The sequence below is a fragment of the Protopterus annectens genome, chromosome 3.part0 (genome assembly GCF_019279795.1).
Source record: "Protopterus annectens isolate FY-2018-M chromosome 3.part0, PAN1.0, whole genome shotgun sequence".
In the NCBI taxonomy this organism is placed as follows: Eukaryota; Metazoa; Chordata; order Ceratodontiformes; family Protopteridae; genus Protopterus; species Protopterus annectens.
Genome location: NC_056731.1, coordinates 1,421,519,096 through 1,421,544,095, shown reverse-complemented (window position 1 = coordinate 1,421,544,095; position 25,000 = coordinate 1,421,519,096). Strand labels below are relative to the sequence as shown.

The window sequence follows — 25,000 nt, the reverse complement described above, 5'->3', positions numbered from 1 at the left end:
ATTCATTATTCATAAATGATAAAGAGAAATTTTCCCACCAATACAGTAATGATTAATTTTCTTCTGTCATCTCTCCCCATTGTCCATACTCCCCCACTTTCACACCTAATGCATTTATCTCTTTTCATAATATATCTGACTGTATTCCTGATTTTACCAAATCCCTTGCTCTTCAACTTAATTAAATGTAAGTCAGCTTCTTTAGTGATCTTTTATTCCGCACCACAGCTTTGTTCAATTTTTCATTCCTCACCACAGCTTTATTCATCCATTCCTTATTTTTAATCTGCAGATAAAAAACACATAGGTATCACACTTCCTTCTTCCATCTTGCTTTCTTAGAATCTCCATTGCTGTTTTTTTCTTCTTAATGCATAATGTAAGAAACCTGCAAAAAGCCCAATATAATGGGGGGGAGAAAGGTCCAAAAATAGGGGCAGATTTTAAATATTGCTGTTATTAACTTTGAACGTTTCTGGAATAAATATTGCGTTAGGAGATATGAAGCCCAAACTTGAAATGTCGTTATTATTTAATGACTTCAATCCCCAGTGGCTTGCCAGAGAAAGTAATTTTTATGGGGATCCGATCAAAACTACAAGGCAAAACTCTCGATATCCTTTGAAAATATTTACCAGGCTGTGGAATAGTGATTTATCACTGGGACAAAGCAGAAATTCCTTAAGATTCCAAGAGCAGAATAAGTTATTTCTTGCATTTATTTCATTGAATTGCACTTCTTAAACCCATATAATTGTGCTATACAGCTAATCTATTACATTTTGCACTGTTATATAGCTTTTTTACTGTTTCACTGCATTTATGTACTGTTTTAACTGTATTTTTCATTGCTAGATACTGTTTCATTACTCTAATTGCATTTTTACTGAATTACCTAACTGTACATTGCTTTTTCATACTGACAGTTGTATTTTCTGTTTGGGAGTTTGGGCTTTTCTATGCATTTTTTGTGAGGGTTCTGTGTTCTAATCAGGTATTATATAACTGATTTGTTTTCAGTTAAAAGCATTTTCTAGAGTCCCCTTGCTCCTTTATCTATTTAAAACTTTCATTTAGTGGCTACAGCTAGTAGCTGTAATAGTTTCCCACCTGCCCTCACTATTGGTGTCTTTTTCTTATACTTGGTGGCTTTGCAGTTGCCCGCCCATACTGTAAATTTGATCTGGGACACTCCTCCCAGTCTAGTGTTATTAGGTCATTCTACCTAATACAGAGAAAACATCTGAGAAGGCCAACCCACTTAGATTCTTAACCTTGAATTAGCTTCTATTCCTGCTTTCTCCCTTTCTACTTTACTAACTAAAAAAAAAAAATTTGCTAGAATTTCCTTGTGTTCTGACTGAGTGTGCATCTCAGCTGATAAGTATATTTTTGGCACGTTTTAACTGTTCAAAGTTGAATAAAACAATTGAATTCAGTTCAGAATACAGTTTGAATAAATTGCATTTATTTGAACGGTCTTTGCTCTAATATTGTTCCGCACTCAAGCATGCTCGCTTGGCACTGCACTGCACCTGAATAGTGTTGTTTTAGCTGTCTTTCTGTAAAAAAAAAAAAAAATTCTAAGCTTGTTTCCTGGCTTTCCTGTAACTGTCTAGTCCAGATACAGATTTGCTGTGTCCAAGACTGTTTGTAAGCTTCTGAGCCACCCAAGACTTTCTGTGTTGGAGGGAAGCCTTCTAGCTTATCAGTGGGAGCAGTAAGCATTAGATTGCCTAGCTACCACAAAAGGGGTGGTTTCTGGCCCAGAAACTGTAGTTATTGGCCGCTTGGGAAGTTTTTCCATCTCTCTCAACTTTTCTGATTTAAAAGCCTGAGTTTGAGCTTGTTTCCCGCTTTTCCTGTAACTAGTCTAGTCCAGATACAGATTTGCTATATCCAATACTGTTTGTAAGCTTCTGAGCCCCCCCAAGACTTTTTGTGTTGGGGAAAGCCTTCTAGCTTATCAGTGGGAGTGCTAAGCACTAGGTAACCTATCTACCACAAGAGGAGTGGTTTCTGGCCCAGAAATTGTAGTTTATTGGCCCTTTGGGCAGTTTTTTTTCCATCTCGTTCAACTTTCTGATTTAAAAGCCCATATTTGTCCTTGTTTCCTCCCTTTCCTGTAACTAGTTTAGTCCAGATACAGATTTGCTGTATCTAGGACTGTTTGTAAGCTTCTGAGCCCCCCAAGCCTTTCTGTGTTGGAGGGAAGTCTTCTAGCTTATCAGTGGGAGTGGTAATCACTAAGTAGCCTATCTACCACAAGAGGAGTGGTTTCCAGCCCAAAAATTGTAGTTATTGGCCATTTGGGTAGTTTTTCTCTCTCTTTCAACTTTTCTGGTTTAAAAGCCTGCATTTGAGCTTGTTTCCCACATCTCCTGTAACTAGTCTAATCCAGATACAGATTTGCTCTGTCTAAGAGTGTAAGCTTCTGAGCCCTCCAAGCCTTTCTGTGTTGGCGGGAAGCCTTCTAACTTATCAGTGGGAGTGGTAAGCACTAGGTACCCTATCTACCACAAGAGGAGTAGCCCAGAAATTGTGGTTTATTGGCCGTTTGGGCAGTTTTTCCATCTCTTTCAACTTTCTGGTTTAAAAGCCTGCATTTGAGCTTATTTCCTGCCTTTCTTCTAACTAGTCTAGTCCAGATACCGATTTGCTGTTTCCAGGACTATTTGTAAGCTTCTTAGCCCCCCCCCCCCCATCCTTTCTGTGGTGGAGGGAAGCCTTCTAGCTTATCAGTGGGAGTGGTAAGCAATAGGTAGCCTCTCTATCACAAGAGGAGTTGTTTCTGGCCCAGAAATTATAGTTTATTGGCCGTTTGGGCTGTTTTTCCATCTCTCTCTCAGCTTTCTGGTTTAAAAGCTCATCTTTGCATTTATTTCCCGTCTTTCCTGTAACTAGCCTAGTCCAGATACAGACTTGCTCTATCCAGGACTGTTTGTAAGCTTCTGAGTGGTGCCAAAGTCTGCTCTTCAATTTTTCCCTTAGATCTACTAGTTCTCTCCTCTCCTGCACTTTTACTAGCTTATTAGTCTAGCACATTACCAGACTTCTTGTAGCAATTATTGTAGCACACAAAAGTGCTACCAGCACTAAATATTCTACAAGGAAACAGATCCAGTACTTATTATTAATGCCTGTCCCTCCAGGCATGTCTAGAGGTCAGTTCCCTGTGCTTTCTCCTATTAACCTGGTGAATTTGGGCATCCTAAGGCAATGTAGCAACTGCCTCATGTACACAGACAACCCTCTCCTCTTACCTCACAACACTCAGACTTGTGAGAGATGCACTTATATATCCAAATTGGAAGCCACGCACTCTCCAGCCAAGACTGGAATAACTGGTCAAGAGGAGAAGGTCAACACTTGCACCACACTACATGGAACACATAGCCCTCCAGAACACACACCAGCACTGCCTTCACATAAAAACACAAACCACACACCCACCTTTGCAGAGGCTCTTATTAAAATTCTACCCAAACAGCAGAGACCTCCAACACAGAAATGCACTCGACCACCACATCACAACACTAATCATGAGACACATAACTCTCCTAAACAGTGTGCCATTCAACCAAAGCCCCTAAGGCAAAACAACATGTCCAACAGACTAGTCATAGGTGACTCAGTAGTGAGGCACACTGATGTCCCACTCACTAGGTTGATTAAGGAGAAAGAAACAGTCAGCTGCCTGTCAGATGTCAGGATCTGCCACATAAAGCATGCACTCAGGTCCCTCAACAACAGGTACAAATATGACTCAGTCATTGTACATGTGGGTGTGAATGACCTGAGATGTACCTCCCTGGACTACATGAAAAGAGACATGAAGTAGATTGCGGATTATGTAGCCCAGGCGGGTATGATCCTAGCCCTGAGCAGTATCCTACCATTACCCAGAATAATACCACAGTACAAGCAGAAAATGATTGATTTCAACAAGTGGGTAAGTTTCTGGTGTCATTTTAAGGGGATCCAGTAGCTGTCTTCCTGGGATGACACGATTGACAGACCTTGATGCTTTGCCAGAGATGGCCTGCATCTGTCACCCCTGGGCTTCTGGATACTTGTCAAAGCTCTTGCCACCCCTATAGTGCCTTTTTAGGTGGTGTTCCAAAGACCAAATTGCCACCATAACAGCTACAAACAAATGCAGTCTGAGGGGCATGTTGCTCAATGCTAGAAGTCTAAATCTCAAAATGCACTCGCTCGAAGCACTCCTTAAAATGGAGAACATCGACATTTGTGCTGTAACAGAGACCAGGTTCAAGGCAGCAGAAAGCACCCCTACACTACCTAGCTATAACTTATTCCACACATTTCGGCACCAGAACTTGGACCGAAGCTCCAAAGGCAGTGATGTTTCCATATTCATAAAGGAGGATGCGCACACCTCCAGATGGTAGCCCAACATAATGCATCAGAGATACTTCATGTGCAGCTAACATTGGGTAAGACAGTGATTCAGGTAGTAGCCTGCTATAGGTCCCCAATCATGTCCCAAGACTCATACTCCACATTCCTAAGCACCCTGGAGAATGTTTGGGTCCAACCTAATACTGTCATACTAGGCAACTTCAACTACCCCTTCATTAACTGGGAAAACTACTCATGTACCAATACACTTGCTCAACATTTCCTCGTGTTCATTAATTCCAATGCCCTGAACCAGCTCGTTCTTGCCACTACTATGTCATTACTAACATGGGCGACCATTGCTCTACACCAATAGTCAGCTCCTCTTTGGTTAGATTCGACCACAAACTAATCACCTTGGAAATCCATATCCCTCCCAACCTCCAACCCACCCCCTGCAAAGGTAACCACCATGAAAAACTTCTCCAAAGCTAACTTTGGGCTCCTAAAAACAGAGGTGGCTAAGTTCATAACACCCATGCAAATGGAGACTAGTTGCATCACTGCCGAATCATACACCAATGCACTGTACGACCATGTACACAAATCCATGGATCTCACCATACCCAATAGAACCAAGATGCTCTCCTCCAAAAAAAGGAAGCCAATCTTGTGGTCCCCTGCCATAAACAAACTCTAAAACAGGAGGAAACTGATGCGGAAAAAGGTGAAGTCTCAAGACTGGAAAAACTCCTTTATCAGCCTCAACAAAAAGTTGAGATCACTCATCAAATCCTCTAAAGCTAGCTATGAAAACAGAATTGCAGCAGATAGTAAAGACAACCACAAGGCCTTCTATAGTTATCTAAAGAATCAACACGGCAATACCCAGATTTGCTCTGCACTACTGCACAATGGTACCTCCTATACAGAGCCAACAAATATTGCCAATATACTGGCCGACAGATTCATTGCCAACTTTACTCCACCCCCTCCCCAAAGGTCCAATCACAATACCAGTAGATTGCCAGGTACCCAGTATTACTGCTGCACAAGTTAAAACAGCCCTATCCAAGGCCAAGAATACAGCTTCTATGGGACCTGATAATATCCCTAGATGTGTTCTACAAAAACTACAGAGTGAACTGGCACCTCACCTGTGTGCCCTGTTCAATCACAGGCTCACCTCAGGCTTTGTCTCTACCGAATGACACACTGCTACAGTCATCCCTCTCCACAAAGTAGGAGTGCGTACAGACCCTGGGAACTATTTCCCCATTAGCCTGATGAGTCTGATATGCAAAGCTATGGAACACATCATCATGGACCTAATAAACAAGGATATAGGGAATCTCTAAATTCTGGATCCAACACAGTTTGGTTTTGTGAAGGGTAGATCATGCCTGCTCAACTTTGTCGACTTCTTTGAGTCAATCACCAGAGCTGTGGATGAAGGCAAGGTGGCTCATACAGCCTACCTTGATCTGGCCAAGGCCTTTGATACCATTCCTCACTCAGGAATCATAGAAAAACTCACTAAGCTAGGCATCAACCCCTATATCACTAGGTGGGTTGCAAAGTGGCTCACAGATATAACCCACAGTGTAAAAGTAGCTGACTCCAAGTCAGACTGCTGACTAGTCACGAAAGGAGTCCTACAGGGTTCGGTCCTGGGTCTTCTCCTGTTTGATATCCACTTCTCTGAAGTCCAAGCCAACACGAACGGACTCTGGCTGACAAAGTCCGCAGACGATTGCAAGTTGGGAGCTAATATTAACTCCCCAAGTGATGTTGACATCCTACAGAATATCCTCACTGAGACCAACGACTGGTGTCAGAACCATGGCCTTAAGCTCACTGCCAAAAAATGTGTCATCATCCCCTTTGGAAAAAACCTGGTTCCCATAAATTACCACATTGATGATAGTCCACTAAACACAGAAGGCATTATAAGAGATCTGGGAACACAGGTTGACAGCAACCTCTCTTTTGATCACCACATTGCCACTGTGGTCAGAAAGTCCTCCTATGTGGCACATCTCATTACTAAGGGTTTTGCATCCAAGAAGAAAGAGGTCATTGTCTCCCTCTACTCTTCCCTCATTAGGCCAATCATCGAGTACAATGCCCCATTTGGCATGTACCTGACTAGACACCTGCTACAACTGGAGTGGCCACAAAACTACCTCACAAAGAGGACTCTACGCCTTAAAAACTTAACCTATATGGACAGACTCAAATAACTCCAACTATTCCCTGTCTCATATCACCTACTTAGAGGCGATCTCTGCTTGACTTACAAAACCATGTCTGACCCAGTTCTGTTAGAAATGTTACATCTAAAAAAATACCACTCCGTCCACACCACATGCTCCAGAGACCTCAACCTCATTACCACAATCAATAGAACGTACTGGTGGGACAGGTTCATAACCCAGAGACTACCCATGCTGTGAAATAGACTTCCCATACATGTCAAGCAGAGCACCTCGCTGACCCTCTTCAAGAGATTTCTTGATGAGTAGATAGGAAATAGAAAATTCACCCCAGGGATAACACCAGTGGCTCTACTCGACAGAGGCACTGGGAAATAAGGTTGGGTGGCATGATGCCAGGGTAATCCCATGGCTAGGCTTGTAAAGGCCCCAGGGTCTTTAGCCTACTACACACCTATGAACCTATGAACATTTGAGCGGTGCTAGTGTCTGCTGAGATTTTAGGAGGAACAGTGCATAAATACAAGGTAAATCAGGTACATTTCTGTTTCTTTAGTTTTGCAGAATATACCTGATTTTTCTTGTATTCTGCTCTGTCCTCTTCACATATGCCCATAGAAGCATCTGGCTGCTCAGTGGTATTTCAGCAGCCAGATATTTTTCTGTTGGTATATGCTCTTTCCACTGCTGATTTCTATGGATGCATTTGGCATCAAAAACATCATTTTTAAAAATTAGAAGATAATAATGGAAAACAAGGTCTTACAAAGATTCTTGGAGATTGGATCACTTATAAAAGAACACAGAACATTAAATCATTTGTTGAAAATGGAAAAAGAAATTCAGTGGATTTCACAAAAACTATGGGAACATTTCAAAGTCAAGAATGTAAATTTTGTAATTATATAAATTAGGGTTCCAGCATTATTATCAAACATATGGATAGACAAATTTTGACTAGCAATAGATTTAATTGTAATTCAAAAGGAGTAGTATATTTAGCTTCATGTGATTCATGCACTACTTTTTCTGTTGAAAAAGCATTAGAAAACTTTTGAAAAGAATTTATGAGAACTTACAAGCTATTAAAAACAAAGACTTTAGTAATACTTTAGCAAAATATGGTAGCGTATATACAATTTTAATTTTTTTTTTGTTTTGTTTTAGATAATGCATTATTAGAGCCACTAAGGGGAGACACAAATGTAGAAATTGAAGTCAAGGAAGCCAAATGGCAAGTGCTTCTATTTTCAGATAAGACACCGGGGTTGAATGATTATATTAAAATTGCATGTTTTTTGAACATTCAAAGAACTGATAATTAAAAAAATTAAAGGACTGGTTTTTAAGCAGTAGATTTGCAAAGCCAAGTTAGTTAAGTCTTATTTGTGGTATGATTTGAGGTTTTTATTTTTTCATTAAATAAGTGTTTGTAACAACAAGTGACATCATAAAAACTGCTAAACAACTCCAACGAACAAAGTAAAAATGAAAAAGCAGCAAACCAAAGACCAGGAAAGAACCACAGAACTTATCAGCTTTCATTCATTTAATAATACACCACAAACTTCATCAGAATCATGACAGTGACATGAAGATGAAGTTCGTGGTGTTTTATTACATGAACGAAAGCTTATGTTTTGTGGTCCGGTTCCTTCCTGGTCTTTGGTTTGCTGCTTTTTCATTTAGGAAGTGACATTATGTTATGACTATCATGTAATTTCAGAGGAAGTTATTTAAGAAGGTTTCTTTGACAATGAAGTTGTTCTGATAAAGTCTTAATCATTAATTATAGAAGACGAAAGTGATTAACTTCAACACTATTACTTTGTCGTTTTTTTCTTTCCTGTGGGCATTTTTTTGTTTTTCAGTTTGAGTTTTACATCTATTTGTTTGTTGGCCTTTTATATTAGTAACTTAAGTTCATAGGTGTGTACTAGGCTAACGGCCCTAGAGCCTATATAAGCCTAGCCCAACAAGATTCCCTGGCATCATGCCGCCCAAAGTTAGTTCCCAGTGCTCCTGTCAAGCAAGGCCACTGAAGTGATCCCCGGGGTGAACTGCCTATTGCCCATCCACTCATCAAGATTTCTCTTAAAGAGGGCCAGTGAAGTGCACTGCTTGACATGAATGGGAAGTTTGTTCCAGAGTATGGGAAGTCTTTGGGTTAGGAACCTGTCCCTCCAGCATGTTCTGTTTATTGCGGTAATGAGGTTTAGGTCCCTGGACCGTGTGGCATGGAGGGATTGGGATTTCTTTAGGTGTAGAATATCTAGCAGTTCTGAGTCAGACATGGGTTTGTAGATCTAGCAGAAATCGACTCTAAGTAGGTGATAAGAGACAGAGTATAGCTGGAGTTTTTTGAGTCTGTCCATATAGGACATGTGTCTAAGGCCTAAGATCCTCTAAGTGAGGTATTTTTGTGGCCTTTCCAGTTGTTGTAGATGTCTAGTGAGGTACATACCAAATGAGGGGGTTGTATTCTAAAATAGGTCTAATGAAGAGAGGGATTATGACCTCTTTCGTCCTAGATAAGAATCCTTTTGTAAAGAGATGTGCCACATAGAAGGACTTTCTGACTACAGCGGCAATGTGGTTATCAAAGGAGAGATTGCTGTCAACCTGCGTCTCCAGGTTTCTTATCACACCTTCGGTGTTTAGTGGACTTCCACCTATGTGGTAGTTCATGGGCACCAATTTTTTCCCAAAGGGGATGACAATGCACTTTTTGGCATTGAGCTTAAGGCCATGGTTCTGGCACCGGTCATTAGTGTCAGTGAGGCCTTTTAGTAGAATGTCTACATCAGTTGGAGAATCAATAATGGCTCCCAGTTTGCAATCATCTGCAGACTTAGTCAGCCAGAGTCCCTTTGTGTTGGCTTGAACTTCAGAGAAGTAGATGCCAAACAGGAGAGGATCTAGGATCGATCCCTGTGGGACACCACTTGTAACTGGTGGTAGTCAGATTTGGAGTCCGCTACTTTCACAGTCTGGGTTCTATCAGTTAGCCAGTTGGCAACCCATCTTATGACATAGTGGTTTATGCCTAGTTTAGTGAGTCTATCTGTGATTCCTGAGAGAGGGATGGTGTTGAAGGCCTTGCGAAGCACTAGGTAGGCTGTGTGAATTACCCTGCCCTCATCCACAGCTCTGGTGACAGATCTGAAGAAGTCTATCAGGTTGAGCAGGCATGATCTAACTTTCACAAACCAAACTGCATGGGGTCCAGAGTTTGGAGATTCCCTATGTCCTTATTTATAAGGTTCATGATGATGTGTGGCTGTCTTTAGAATCTGCAGCAATTTTGTTTTCATAGCTAGTTTTAGAGGATTTGATGATGGATCTCAGTTATTTGCTGAGGCTAACAAGGGAGTTTTTCCAGTCTTGGGAATTCACCCTTTTCTAAACAGTTTTTTCCTTCTATTGTAGGGTTTGCTTATGGTGAGGGACCACCAGATTGGCTTCCTTTTTTTGGAGGAGAGCATTTTGGTTCTGTTTGGTATGGCCCATTCCATGCACTTGTGTATGTGCTCATACAGTGCATTGGTGTACGATTCAGCAGTCATACACCTATTTTCCATTTGGATGGGTGTCGTGAAGTTAGCCGCCTCTGTTTTTAGAAGCCCAAAATTGGCTTTGGAGAAGTTTTTTATGGTGGTTTCCTTTGGGGTGGGTGAGGGTGGGATGTGGATATCCATGGTGATTAGCTTGTAGTCAGATCTGACCAGGGAGGAGTTGATTACCGGTGTAGAGCAATGGTCACCCATGTTAGTAATGACCAGGTCAAGGATGTTTCTACCCCTGTTGGGGTAAGAATGAGTTGATCCAGGGCATTGGAATTAATGAATTCCAGAAAATGTTGAGCAAGTGTGTTGGTACATGAGTAATTTTCCCAGTTAATAGAGGGGTAGTTAAAGTCTCCCAGTATAAGGGTATTGGGTTGTACCATAATATTTCCCAGTGTGTTTAGGAATGTGGAGCGGGAGTCTTGGCACATGGTGGGGGATCTATAGCAGGCTACAACCTGGATTGCAGTTTTACCCAATGTTAGTTGTATCTGAAGTATCTCTGATGCGTTATGTTAGTTATAAATCTTTTGAAAATAAGATATAATCAATTTCAGTTTTATGTTCTTTTCTTACCTATTTGCAGCTGCCACATTTACGCATTTGTCTTAACCATCTTCCCCATCATTTTACTAAAATTACAATTAAAATCACCCAGCATTATGTCCATTTCAACCAGCTCATGTTTTAGTTCTTCAAATAATTGTTCCCTCTTCACTGCTTGTGTATAGGTATAGATCATAACCAACCAATCTCCGCACTTTATCACTGTCTCTTATCTCTTGTGTTACGCACTCACACACCTACTGTGCTTAACTGCAACAAAATGTAATCTTTTCAAACCTTTCCTTTTACTCAGGATAGAAATTACTGAATGTAATTCTTCACCAAAACTCGTTTTTATTTCTCCTTCCCATAAAACTTCTGCTTGTAGTTTTTGCTATTTAAAAATCTTACATCTTGTAAACATATAACATCACATTTCTACACCTGACTCCAGTATAAAACAACTGTTTTTTTTACTAATGATATTTTTACTTTCAAAGATATTGTTTAAACTAGTCTTTTCCATTGTTCAATGTTTCTGTAATATTTTTTCCTCTTCCATACCCTTTTCACAATATATCTTTTTTCAACATCTTTTTTACTTGCATTCCCTTCCCCTTCTGCCTGACTTAAATATTCATTTTGATTTTGTACATCAATATAATACAGATTTTATCCGCTTCCATGTCTTCTTCCATAAGTGCCTCTCATTGTTTATCATGTGCTTGAATACTTCCTTCCTTATCACACACTAAATCATTACAAACAATTTTCATTCAATATTATTGCATGCATTTCTTCATTTACAGTTTCATTAATTTGCATTTTCAAATGAAAATAGTTAACATTACCACATTTTCTGCATTGTATAGTAGAGATGTTCTTAACATGTTCTATTTCTCCACATTAATAACATTTTCTTTAAAGACATTAATTTCTTAAATGCTTTTCTGGCCCACAATGAAAACAAGTTTGGGGTTGCCCCTTATATCCAAGTATACCTTTCTTTCCATTTATATTTACAATATTTGGCATATTTAAAATTTTGCTATTCTTGCTAAGTAAACACACTACTATTCCTATGTCCCATCCCTCATTCCATAGTGTTTCTCCTTCATTATTTTCTTAATTTCAAAAACCTGTTAACATTTATTAAAACAGTACAGCCTTAAATCATTTCCAGGCATTTCTGCAGTTCTAAGGTGTAATATCAATTTTCTTTTCAACTTAATGAGTGTCCCTTTAATAATAATACTAGTCTGTGGTGAGCCAAAATATTTAGAATCAAAGAAAGAATTTTTTTTCAGCAAGGGAGAATGTTTCACATTTTATTTCACAAAAAGCTTCAACATTGATATGAAAAAATGTTCTAACATATTCTGGCAAACACCTAGTGGAACAAATAGTGTAACTCATATGAAATACCTGTCTATTATTTCTCCATTCTTAGCTTTAAGTCTTATAACAGGCTGATGCCTGTTAGCAACACTTACATTTTCATCAGCACTGTTTTTATTATTATTATTATTATTATTGCCATCAGCTAAAACTGTGGCATATGTGTTATCAAGCAGAGGAACAGTTACCTTATTTCCTTTTGAAGGAATTTCTTTTTGAATACCTTTACTAAAAGGGCAGCTGTTTTTCACCATAAAATCATCCTTCTGAGTCTCATCTATAACCTACTGGACAAACTGCACTGTTTGTGAGAGTGCTTTTTAAGCTAACTCATCTGCAGGATCCATCTCCTCAATCATTTTGCATAAGGTATCATTTTGCAGCCCTCCTTCATCTATGTCATTAATAATGATTTGCAGTATTCCTTTACCTGCATGATTTGTATCCATATTAATTTTAACTTTATATTCCAGAACATCATCACTCCATTTAACTGCTTAGTACAAACTCAGTCTCCACTCTCATCTCTCTGATCTCTCTCTCTCTCTGTCCTCCATGGTTTTCATCTAATAACACCCCTCCAATGATGTCTTTTGGAAAAGAGTAGAGGAATTTCTCCATTTCTCTGGTCAAATTTTCCCAAGTCGATATGAATTTCATTACAGGTGCACCATGAAAAGAGATCACTGGTCTACTGGTACTAATCCATTCAAGAAAGAATAAATAATAATAAATAAATATGTGAATTTTTTTTTCCTGAGGTGAGAGACAACAGTGTGTAGGGGAAAAATCCATCCAGAGTCAAACACAAAGAGGACATGCAGTTTCACCCAGACAGTAGCCAACTATCATGAATTAATCCCAAATGCTGGAGTGTGAAACAAAGACCTACCACTGAGCCATTGCGCTGCCTATTTTGTCAATAAGGAAAGCAAAGGTGTGAATGTCTTTTACTGTATGGAATATCAGCTAATTATTGTTTTTTTTTTTTTCAGATGTAAAGGAGAGCCTCCACTGGAGAATGGTTGGATTCCATTTTTTGGAGTTGGAATAGAATTTGGGAGAGATCCCCTAAAGTTCCTTCTTTCAAGAAAAAAAATATATGGAGATATATTCACCTGCAAGATGGTGGGAAAGTATGTTACATTCATCACATGCCCTTTTACCTACAGTGCTTTGTTTCGTCATGGAAAAGAATTAGATTTTCAAGTATTTGCAAAGGAAACCTCGGCAAAGGTATATATCTGTAGAATTTTCCATTCTCACTTTTCATGAAATAATCATCTTTGTTCTAGTAGTTAAACAGGTTAACTATTATGAGAGCTTCTGTCTTGTACACCTAGAATACTCCAAGGTCTGCTTAAATTAATTCCGTATATTTTTAGGACTAGATGTAATATATGATTATATCAATAAACCACAAACACAGTTGAGCATTTAATTACATATTAGCATTATAGATTTACTATGAAGAAGAAAACCTGAACAATATGGAGATCTACACTTTGTACTGTGTAGCTGATGTAATAAATCTAATTATTATTCCTCATTTTAAGTAATAACTATGCATACGGATAAGTTGCTTTCTGAATGTCACTGCATTTATGTCATACAAATGGAAAGAAGCAGAAATGACTGGAGACTGAAATGTCAGATTTCCTTGAAAAGTAAAGAAAGTTATGGGGACTGGCTTTATAGCCTTGTGCAAGCTCATTAACTCACTGCCTATAAAGATATTTGATTTTCCTAACGCAAAAGCTTCATTTTTGACCTTCCGTTATGAAAAACTTTAATTCAATTTCTGACAGTAACCTCAATGAGGAATTTTTTCCATGGCAAATTGTATGCAACAATTCAAGCCTTCTTGGCATTTTCTTTCATATTGTGTTTTAGCATACTGCCATCACATACTGCATATGAAGACAAAACACAAGTGTCTAAAACTGATCACATAAAAGCAGACTCATGAGTCATGTATAATGAAACAGAACATAGAGAACCAAAACGTTTCAGCTTAATTATATATTACTCATAAGGAAAACATTGAAATATTGCTTTCATAAGTTTTAAAAATAACTAGAATAACAGGGTTTGTGTTAAAATGCATTTTCTAAAGGACATGAAGTCTGAAACTCAAATGTATATCATTATTTAGTGATTTCATTCCTCAGGTCATCCCAATCATTTGCCAGAAAACCACAAATTTTATGAGGAACAAACCAACATTTTGGGGCAAATATTTGGGCATTCTGGGAAAATCTGGACAGTTGAGAGGTATGGAAGGCACTCTAGTATTTTTCATGCCTTGTAAAGAGTAATAATAGAATGTGCCATTGATATATGTTAAGGGATTAAGTAATATACTGCACTAAGGAGTAAGAACACACACACATTCTTAGAGCAGAAACACGTAATGATTTATTTTCATATCTAGGGATATTCTCTTTAAAATTCCAGAAGCATTGTAAGAAAAAAAAATAGCGTTATGAAATTATAGTCCCTAAATCTTTAATACACACTGCTTTGGTATGCTCTTGATTTTGGCAGATAATATTCTCTGAATTTTGCAAGAGTAATCAAAACATTTATAAAATGTAACATTAAACACCTGAGGCAAGTGACAGCTGTAAAACTTAAGTCGAAAAAACAAATGTCAACAAAATGAGGGCTTGACTTAAAGAGGAGTTAACCATTCGCAGTGTTGCAGCCAAAATTCCTGTATATTGGACTCTTAATGAAGAAGAGAAGGACAAGAACATTTTTTTTGCCAAAAATTGATGTAAAGTCCCTTTACAAATTGAATGGTATAAAAATTATTAATTTAATTTCTGATTGTAACCTCAGTGAGGATTTTTTCCCATGGCAAACTATATGTAACAATTCAAACCTTCTTGGCATTTTCTTTCATATTATGTTTTAGTGTAATGTCATCACATACTACATATGAAGATAAAACATAAGACTTTATAAGTTGGCCCTGACTAATATAGGATTCTTCTTAAACAAGAAGGTATGGTAGCCGAACCTCTGGTAATCATACGTATCTGCATAGCTTGTACAAGGAAGGCGTCTATAGGTGAAAAGGCATCAGGGAACAAATGTGACCTCATTATATACATTTTGGAGAAAGAGGACATGAAGGACAAAAGGTGGGGGAAGTCCACTGAAGACTGATAGACAGCCTTGTGGAAAATTTGTTTGCAGCATTTTAAAGGACAAAAAAAACAGCATGCTTTTGTTAGATAGTTGAAACAGTTCCTGCCTGGGATAAATTAATTCACCTGTTTATCAAATGAAATAGCAAATGCATGCATCCATGCTTGCTTTTACATAAAAAACAGCATGGGAAGCTAGCCTTTTTGAATTTAATTTTATTTTTTTAATCAGATAAGAATGAGTTAGATGACGGAGGAGTCATTTGTGTGGCCGAGTCAGACATGTGAAGAGTTTCACAGTGTACCACAAAGAAATCTATTGTACAAATTAGAGGATATACAATTGGCTAATAACTAGCTATGTGGTAAAATCTGAATGAGCGAATACCACTCAGCAGAAAAGCGCTGCATCACTGAGCTCACTATTAGGGATAGCCCTATTTAATGTTCGTCAGTGGTAATACTAAGTAAGGAAGAGAAGGCAGAACTGACATGTTTATTGTTAGTAGGTAGATCCATAATAGGTTGAAGTTGCAAAAGGTGTAGGTAGAATGAAGAGATACCTACAGAAGTTCCAAGAATTATCTGTAGTAACTAAAAATCAGTGCAGAAAAATTGGAAGGGAAATTTCCCATTCCTTGCTGCGGTGACTTGATTCAGAATTCAAACATTTGCACTGTTTCCAAAAGAACTAGTGCAAGGTGCACAGATTAGCCACTTCAAAATGCCATACAATGTATGTGGAGTACATTTGTGTGTGTGTGTGTGTGTGTGTGTGTGTGTGTGTGTGTGTGTGTGTGTGTGTGTGTGTGTGTGAAGGGTGAGGGGTTATGTATATAACATATATGGGAGTTAATGCAATGGATTAAAATTCTGAACTATTCAGGAGCTGCTTCCTCCAACCAGGGATACAGGGGTTGAGTCCTTCCACTTCCATTTCTTCAATTTGTGACTTTGAGCAAGTCATTTAAAGAGAAAGTGCTCTTGCGTTGCCCCTGAAAAGAGACTCATGTCCAATGGGCTTACCGGATAGATAGACAGATTGATAAAGATAGATACTGACACCAGTCTTATCATCTATGAAATCCTCACTGAGGCACTACAAAAATTAAGCACATAAAACAAATGGTATGCATGGATGATTTGGCCAGGACAAAAGTGGAATGACAGAGAAGTCAGAATTCTACAGAAAATGTAAGTGAAGCCACAGTTTAATTATATTGTACAGTTTCAACAGCATTACCTGAATAAGAATATAGACCAAGTAGCAAGGTTTTGAAGAAGGAATCAAACCTATTACTCATACTGCATCACAACTTAAGAAAACCTGTACTCCCTAGAGGAAAGTATGAATGCATTATTGTAGCACAAACACAAAAGTATATTAAGCGTAGAAATAAAGTGAGGAAATGTAGTGCTCTTCAACACTATATTTATGCTGAAGGACTCAATAAAGTTTGTTGAATGGAGTAGAAATGAGAATGATTTGAAAAACTGTGGGAAATAATTTTAATAGATATTGAGGAGAAGCTTAATATATAGTTATTAAAACATTGTGGTTGCTTAAACAGTGTTTAATTTGCTATACAGATGCGTTAGGTAGCAAAAACAAACTGTGTAGGCCTTAGGGAAAAAGAGTTCTAGAAAACAAAATTAAGTTCCAAGTCAAATGGAATGATAATGCGAGTCATTGTCTCTTATCTGTTGAGATGATTTATGCATCTCTGTACTTATAAGCCTTTTCTCATTTTATTGTTGTAGGCATTTGGTCAAGTAGACTACAATGATCCCAGATATGATGTTACTACTGAAGAGTTGCACCGGACTCTTAAAGACCTGCAGGGAACCAGCCTGGATACTCTTGCAAGCAGCAACATGCACAACTTTCAACTTGTTATGTCAAGAATCAAACCTCCACTTGATACCTGCTGGTGTACAGATGGTCTTCAGAGTTTTCTGTTTAGAATACTATTTGAAGTAGGTTTTCTGACCATATTTGGAAGAAACAAAATGGCTGTGGAAAAAAGTGAAGGTTTTGATACTGAAATAAGAATTATGCAGTCTATTTTTGAAGATTTCATGCAGTTTGACAGTAAGTTTCCACTTATTGTTGCTGGTTTCCCAATAAACATCTTTAGAGCAGCAAAGAGAGCCAGAGAACAATTACTACAAAAACTTCTACACACTGACCTAAAGCAGAATACTGGTATATCTTCACTAATTAAAGAACGAATGAGCATTCTTGATACATCACCAACTCTTACAGAGATGAACAAAGCTTCAACACATTTGGTAATGCTGTGGGCATTACAGGCAAACACTTTGCCAATGGCTTTCTGGACTTTTTTTTATCTTCTGAGGTAATGCTTTCTTCCTTCCTTGTCTTTTGAAGTTAAATATATATTTCTAAACAACCAACAGTATATTTCTGAAACGTCACAAAATAATTAAATTTGGCAATGAGAGATAAGGTAAAGTAAAATTTATTTATCTATTTGTTTGTCAACCATTTACTTTGTTTTTTTTCTTGGTATTTCCTAAGCAAAGGATCAGACCATTCACTAAAATATGATCTGTTAAACCTTCCTCTGTTGTATACATGCAATATATCTGAGGATTTATTATTCCAGAAAATGTATGATGCATTGTACTATACTGAAATATACTCTTTTAGTGTCCATTTTGTGTGCGTTAGTGTTTCTGAGCCTGTCTCTGTGTGTTACTTGACTTGTAGGTAGAACTTTTCCCTATATATTTATCCAGCATTATTCAATAGTTAAATAATCAAGTGTTCAATATATGAGCTCTGTTATTCACCAATGAAACATTTACAACCACATCAACAAGCTTAAACTTCATTATGTAACACCTTATTCCATAGTCTCAGTCCAATGAAAATATATTCTGTGTCTTAGCCCACATTAATACCCTGGTCCTATGCTCTGAATAGTCATTTTAATACTCAGGTTCCTGACACAAACAACTGTCCTTATTGGTTGGCTTGATAGTGGAAATCTACTTATGTGAGTAAAATTGGCTTCACATGTGACTCATCCTTCACCAGTGCTTGATGACAGTACTGCCCTCTAATCCTACTCATATCTGAAGGCAACAGAAAATAACTCTTTCTCCATGGTTAAACAGGTTTTAAAATGGAATAAAAAAAACTCCAATTAACATTAAGAAGCAAGTAGAAAAGGAAGGCATTTGCTCAGGAAAGGGTCTTTCAGACAGCTACAATAACCAAAGCAGGCAGAATGAGGTTAAGCAGTTCTTCGGCCTTAAAAAAAAAAAAAAACAACCACCACAAGGATAGTTTCCTACTCTCAGAAAAAAAGACATGTCCAAGAAACTGCTTCAAAACCTGGAAGTGTAACCTTTAATTCTCAGAACTACATAATTTTAGGTTCATAGATTAGTACTAGGTTAACTAGTACTAGGGCCATTTTAAGCTTAGCCAATTACACCATGTGAGAATCAAACCCTGTACCTTGTAACTGTAAGGTAAACACCTTAACCATTATGCCAACCTCTCACCCCACTTAGATTAGATATTTATGCTGAAATACGTATGGAATATATATGTCATTCTTCTTTTCATTTTTCAGGTAGCTGCTATCAATTGTGCCCCCCTTAATCTTCTCCTGCAATCTTCCTATGCTCCTGTCTGGTCTCCTCATTGATGGTGGCTCTGTAAGTGAGAAAACCATAGTGTCAGTCACTGGGGATGTGCAAAATGAGGAGATCAGTATATGTAGTATAACACCACCCTGACAGCTGCCACAGGCTTTTTTGGTATTGCCTTCCCATTGTCCTGCCCAGTACCCAATATGCATTATGTATGCACATGTCCTCGGTCTCCAGAAAAAAAAATGTTAAATCCTTGGTTAGAAGTCCCATCCCGTTCAAAGACAGAAGTCAAAGGAATATTAAAATTGTATGTCAGTGCCTCATAATGCCACAACTTAAAACAAGGTTCACTGGGTTCACTGTGTTTACACCATGCCATTAGGCGTATGATGGAAATTTATATTAGAAAATGGAGGCATGTGTCTCACCATTTGAACTTCTTTTGTAATTTTTAAAACACCTAGATATGGATGGAATCTTGTAGTGTGTTACCACAGTGTGGATTCCATTTTAAGGATGGTATTACTAGCAAAGTGAGGTGAGAAGGAAGGTCAGGTTTCTTCCTGGTGCCTTGGTTGACAGAGACAAGGAATGAATCATCAGCTTTATAGGAGCAGCTGATTTGTATGCCAATGTAGAACTGGTGTCAAATTACCTGGCCGTGAAGAAGAAGACAGGTCAGATGAATATGAGACATTGTAGGGGGAACACAAAATATTAGCTCCTAAAGTAATGTTCTTTGAGCACTGTTTGGCTTTGCATTGAGGTGGGCATGGTGGGTCACTGCATGGTTTAATACGGGTGCTGAATTCATAGGTTTGGCTTTACTTGAGACTGTCGGTCCAGTTGAAACAGAAACACCTATTCTGACATGATGGAACCAGCACCTTAAGTGTTAAGTTTAAATATTAAGTTACTGCCTGGTTATTCACAATAAGCCAAAAGGGAAACCTTAATCATCTTGTCAGACTCACAAAATTAGTGACTCTGGTACAGTGTCATAAAAATTAAGGAGGAATAAAAGTTCTAATCTTAATAATTGATAACCCAGACAAAACAGCAATTTCTAGGTACTGTGGCATTCAGAGAACCTTCAATGGAATACCAGCACATTAGATTACATAGTTAACAGGAGGAACAAAGGGTAAAATTGAAAACTCAACTTTAAATAAAGGAAGGAGCAGAAAAAAATAAAATAGAAGATAAACAAGAAAAGGAAATAGTGTTTGTTACCCTGGAGACACTTAAATTCATAAAGCAGTTCTTTCCACACTTTATATTTTGAAGAGACAGTGCTAGATAGTTGAAAATAGTTAGATATTGCTGATGGTGGACTTGTGTAGGCCAGATGTTAACTGGTGCTACACAGAGAAGCAATCATACTTGATATTGTACATAAGGCAAGCCTCGCATTTAGTTCTAGAACCTATCCTTGTGGACAAACCTTAGATCTGATATATTCAAGTATGGCTGGAGAAACCAACTGAGATAACCATTAAATGTTGTAAGTGATTATTTATATAGCTGTACTGTTAACTAACACTAAGGTAAGACAGCTGCATGTTAGATAAGCTGACCTAGGCAAATAGGGGCATGTCACACAAAGGCATTATGTGAAAGTATAAAAGAAGGGAAATCAGAAGTTTCATATGGATGCCACAAGTCTTCCTGGTAAAGTTTGAGGAGGCTGTGGACCTGAAACCAGCATTTATGTTGGCTTCCTTATGCTGATAGTTCATGGATATGTATACTTTGTGCAACAAAACAAGGAGTTTGCATGTGTGTGTGTGTGTGTGTGTGTGTGTGTGTGTGTGTGTGTGTGTGTGTGTATGTGCAGATATGCCAGTGTTATGGGAGCAACACAACAAAGAAGCTTCTCCCACATCACTGTCATGATTCCAAGACCCCACCATCCAGGTATCACCTTCTTAAATAAGATTAACTGGGGTAAACATGAATAAACAATGTAATGGGTGTTTGGTAGGGGGAATGGGAATATTTGCCTTCAGCCAGTGGAGTGAAACTAAAATGGTTTTAATTGTGTTTCTACCGATAAGAGATGACACATTAGTTTTAAGTCTGTCCTGGTATGGGCATTTATTTTAACATACCATATTCACCCAGAGTTTCTCTTAATGTTGAGAACAGATGTATTACAGTTCAGTGCAAAAAACTTGTGATCAAACTGCAGTTGCAGTTTGCATGTCTTCCCTTAAAACACTCAGTCTTTTTTCCTGCTTTGTTTTATTTCTTCTCAATTCCTCTCAATTACTAAAGTATCTTTAAAAGCTAGGGTGGAAGTGACAATGCTTGGCCAGATGCAGATTTTGAAGTGTCTACAGAAACGTCTTGACTCAGCGTCAGTGGAAAACTATCAACAACTAAGGTTCTGTGTAACATTTCATGAAAATGAGATAACTAATTATTACACATCAGTGGAGTGTAAGAGGTGGACTTTATATGTGTCTTTTCTGCACAAAAGTTATCTTATTTACCAGTTACATTATAACATTTGCTGTGAACTGAAGCAATGGAAGGGTCATTTAAAAATCAGAAATTCTTTTTATCCACTCATCACTACAGTACCCCACCCCACTTATAGACACACTGAGTATACTTAATTCCCAAATGTCTGAGGTAGGTTATGCACACTGTAGTTTATCTAGCACCCAGTTGTCAAGTCCAACATTCTGTCACATTTTTTTTCTCATACCCACAACCATTACACCTATTTCAGATCCTTTACTCCACATCTTACTTACCTTCCTGAGTTGTAGTACAGTAGAGAGTTGATTATCCAAACGTCAATTATCCAAAATGTCAGTTATCTGAATGCAGCCTTCCAAAGTTTTTGGGTAGGAAAAATGAATATGTAAATGTTATACTTATTTGCTTGTGCATGTTTTTTGAGCTTGTAGCCCGCCCTTGTGAAAAACATTCTTTATTGTCCACTGGAATTGTTGAATGTTTGAAAAGTGTATTCCCTGTGTGCAGAAAAAACAAGATTTTAGAAGTTTTTTAACTGGTTCAATGTATGTTTATTATCCAAACAGTTTAATTATCCAAACTACCCTTGGTCCCAATTAGTTTAGATAATCGACTCTCTACTGTACTCTGTCTTCTCATTTTCTGGGTACACAGCTTAATTCCTTGGTACCTAAAAGCAGAGTGGGGTAAGATCTTTATTGTTCTGTTTGGCCATAGCTTTTCAATGTCTTATTATTCTGAACTCATATTTTCAATGTGTCGTTTATGGAACATTTTTTCTCTTGAATTTTCTCCTTTTGTTAAGGGTGAGTTCAAATATCCAATATAATGTCGCCTTTCAGGACAAAACTGTGTCAAAAACATGCTCTAAGTCTAGAATTCTTTCTTGTCAAACATGTTTAGTTTTATACATGTGAAAGAAAACAAAAGCTGGATAAACGCCTGGTATACAGATGTTAAAAGCAAGGAAGGTCATGATTTTAAAGTTAGATTCCCTATAACTTATTCAAGTGACATCAGAAGGTTCTGTAATATTTTTGAGAAGAATTGGAATGTTTTATTGTCGGATCCTGACTTGAGAGAATTGTTAGAAGATAGACCCAGCTTTTCTTTTAGAAATAAGAGGTCCTTAAAAAGGCAACTCTGTTATAAATCCAGAAACAATGAAAGAATGATCCTATCTGATAGGCAGGGGACTTTTCCTTGCAGAAATTGTACAGCATGTAACTATTTATATAATAAATCTACATATAAACATCCTACACTAGGATTTATAATTGATATAGATTTTTATGCTGACTGCAGAACACAAAATTTGGTTTATTTCAGCTTCTGCACTGTCTGTCATGCCTTTTATATAGGCAAAACCAATAGGTGTCTAAAGGAACGTATCCTTGAACACCTTAGAGATATAAGAAATAAAAAAGACACAAGTGCTTTAGCAAAACATGTGGAAGAAGAAGATAGGAAACATATTTTTAATTTCATGGTTTTAGAAATAATAAATAAAAGTAAGAGGGGAGGTGATATAAGGAATAAGGTAGAGGAAGCAGAACAAAGATGGATTATTACTTCAGGCAGATAGATCTCCTGGATTGAACAATGCTGTTTCCTTGAAACCTTTTTTAAAATCCAGACCACGGAAACATTAAGTAATATGGATTATTACATAAAATGTGTCTGTTATATGTATATTTTATTTCATCTTATGCAGAATATAAGGCAAATTAATGTACTGATGTATGCAATTTTAATTAGTCTATGTCATAGTTCTATATGTGTTTTCATTGGTTGAACCATATTTTAAATACCAATGTTTTAACTGTTTTCTATGAGTCTGAGAAGCGATCAGCTGACTTAGATTGCGAAAGCACTTACTCTTGTTTAATAAAGTGGTATGAAGCTGCAAGTGAACCGTTTCCTACCTTGACTACTACATCTCAGTTACAACTTTTGGTTTTATAAAGGGCACTACTGTGAAGCTGCAAGTGATTTATTTTCTGACGTGGATTATTCCATTTTTATCTTCAGCTGTGGTCTAACCATTGGTCTTTTCATGTTTAGTTTTATGTTTGCTCATTACTCTGCCAGTTTTAATGTTTACGGCCTAAAAATTCAGTGTTCCATATCTGAGTCTTCAGCATGTGAGCAATAACATTTTTCTGCACATTTGCATACTGATGGGATATTTTGTGCAGCATCTTTGAATTCACCCATCTAAGAAGAATTGCACAGTGGTAGAGCCACAGTGAGCTGGGGTCTTAAGAAGAGTTATTTGAAAGTTGACATTCAGTGATAATTGTCAGTGATGGGAGTCTAGATTTAATTTGATAAAAATTTGCTTGTAACTTTTTATATTCGGTATTATGGATCTACTTGCTTGTTTCTATTAGTACTGCCGTTATGCAACTCTGTCCCATAAAATAATTCTGTGAAGCTACCTTTCAGAAAGATATTTTTGTTTTTCAGCACTTCATTAATTAAAGCCATCCAGAGGCTGTGTTAAAACGTAAGGAAGTTGTGATGAAAACTATCACATTACTATGAATATAGAAACGTAAAATGTAAAATATAATCATTTCTTTGTGCAAAGTTATGTATGTCTGTGGGCAGCTGTTATTTCTCAAATCTAGGCCAAAACACATTCATCCATTGCAAAATACGAGTTCATTCTTGGGTTACAAAATTGTCTTGCATGTTACAGAAGAACATTGTGCATAGTTATGTACATGAATTAACATCACAAAATTAACTTGTTGAAGTTTTGGGGTGAAATTATAAAAGATTGCTAAAGTTATTATGTCAATTTTAATAGACTTACATTTGTTCAGTCACAATATTTTCATTCATGACTAGCAATACAGCCATTACCTTCAAAGAACCAGATGACAGTACCAACTTCCAGTTTTATTTTACCCTCATTTCATGCCTGCACTGGGCATTTAAATGAAACAGTCAGTATTTACTTCTGAAACAACAACAAGTGGTCCAATTTTTCAGTTTCTAAGGTGAAAAATGTCAAAGTAACTAACTGTTTTGTTTATATTTTATTTATCTATTATTTTATTTTACTTGTATTTGTTTACTGGGGGGTGTCCATCTGAGCAACTAGTGACCCCTTTTCAATGAAGCCCCAGGAAAAAAATCCCTAGTACAATAGTCACAAGTTATAATGAACATATAACAATCATTACAAATAAAGTATAAAAATAAAGGCTATAACAAATGGGTATTATTATCTTTGATTTCTACTAAGCCAGAAATAGTTTGCAAAAATTACAAGTTATAAACAGTGTTTTGGTAGGGATAGAGGAAAAGAAAATGCAGAATCCTTAGCAGAAATTATATAAAAAAAAAAATAGAAAAAAAAAAAAGATTTTTTTGCATTCATCTCTTGTAACCTGTCTTCTGCAATATACCATTTGCCATATGTAACAATACAAAAGCATGTTTTTGCAGTTTGAAATAGCAACATATGGGATAGTACTCTGAAAACGTATCCAGCAGTGAATTACTGTCTTGTCAGGCCATTCGGATGTTCAGTACTTTGTATACTCTTACAAAAAACTATAGCCAGAGACATAAGCACTTGTGAATAAGCAACCATGCTCATCACTCATCATTCACATTGCAGCAAGTG

The 25,000-nt window shown here is 37.5% G+C and overlaps 1 protein-coding gene across 1 annotated transcript in view; it reads left to right on the top strand.

Moving 5' to 3' along the window:
* LOC122796760 (cytochrome P450 7A1) overlaps nucleotides 1–25,000 on the top strand; it is a 710,137-nt gene that overhangs the window by 247,463 nt on the left and 437,674 nt on the right. The window contains exons 2-3 of the mRNA XM_044065489.1: nucleotides 13,084–13,324; nucleotides 17,005–17,603. Of these exons, the coding sequence (XP_043921424.1) occupies nucleotides 13,084–13,324; nucleotides 17,005–17,603 (840 nt within the window). The remainder of the gene's footprint in view (nucleotides 1–13,083; nucleotides 13,325–17,004; nucleotides 17,604–25,000) is intronic.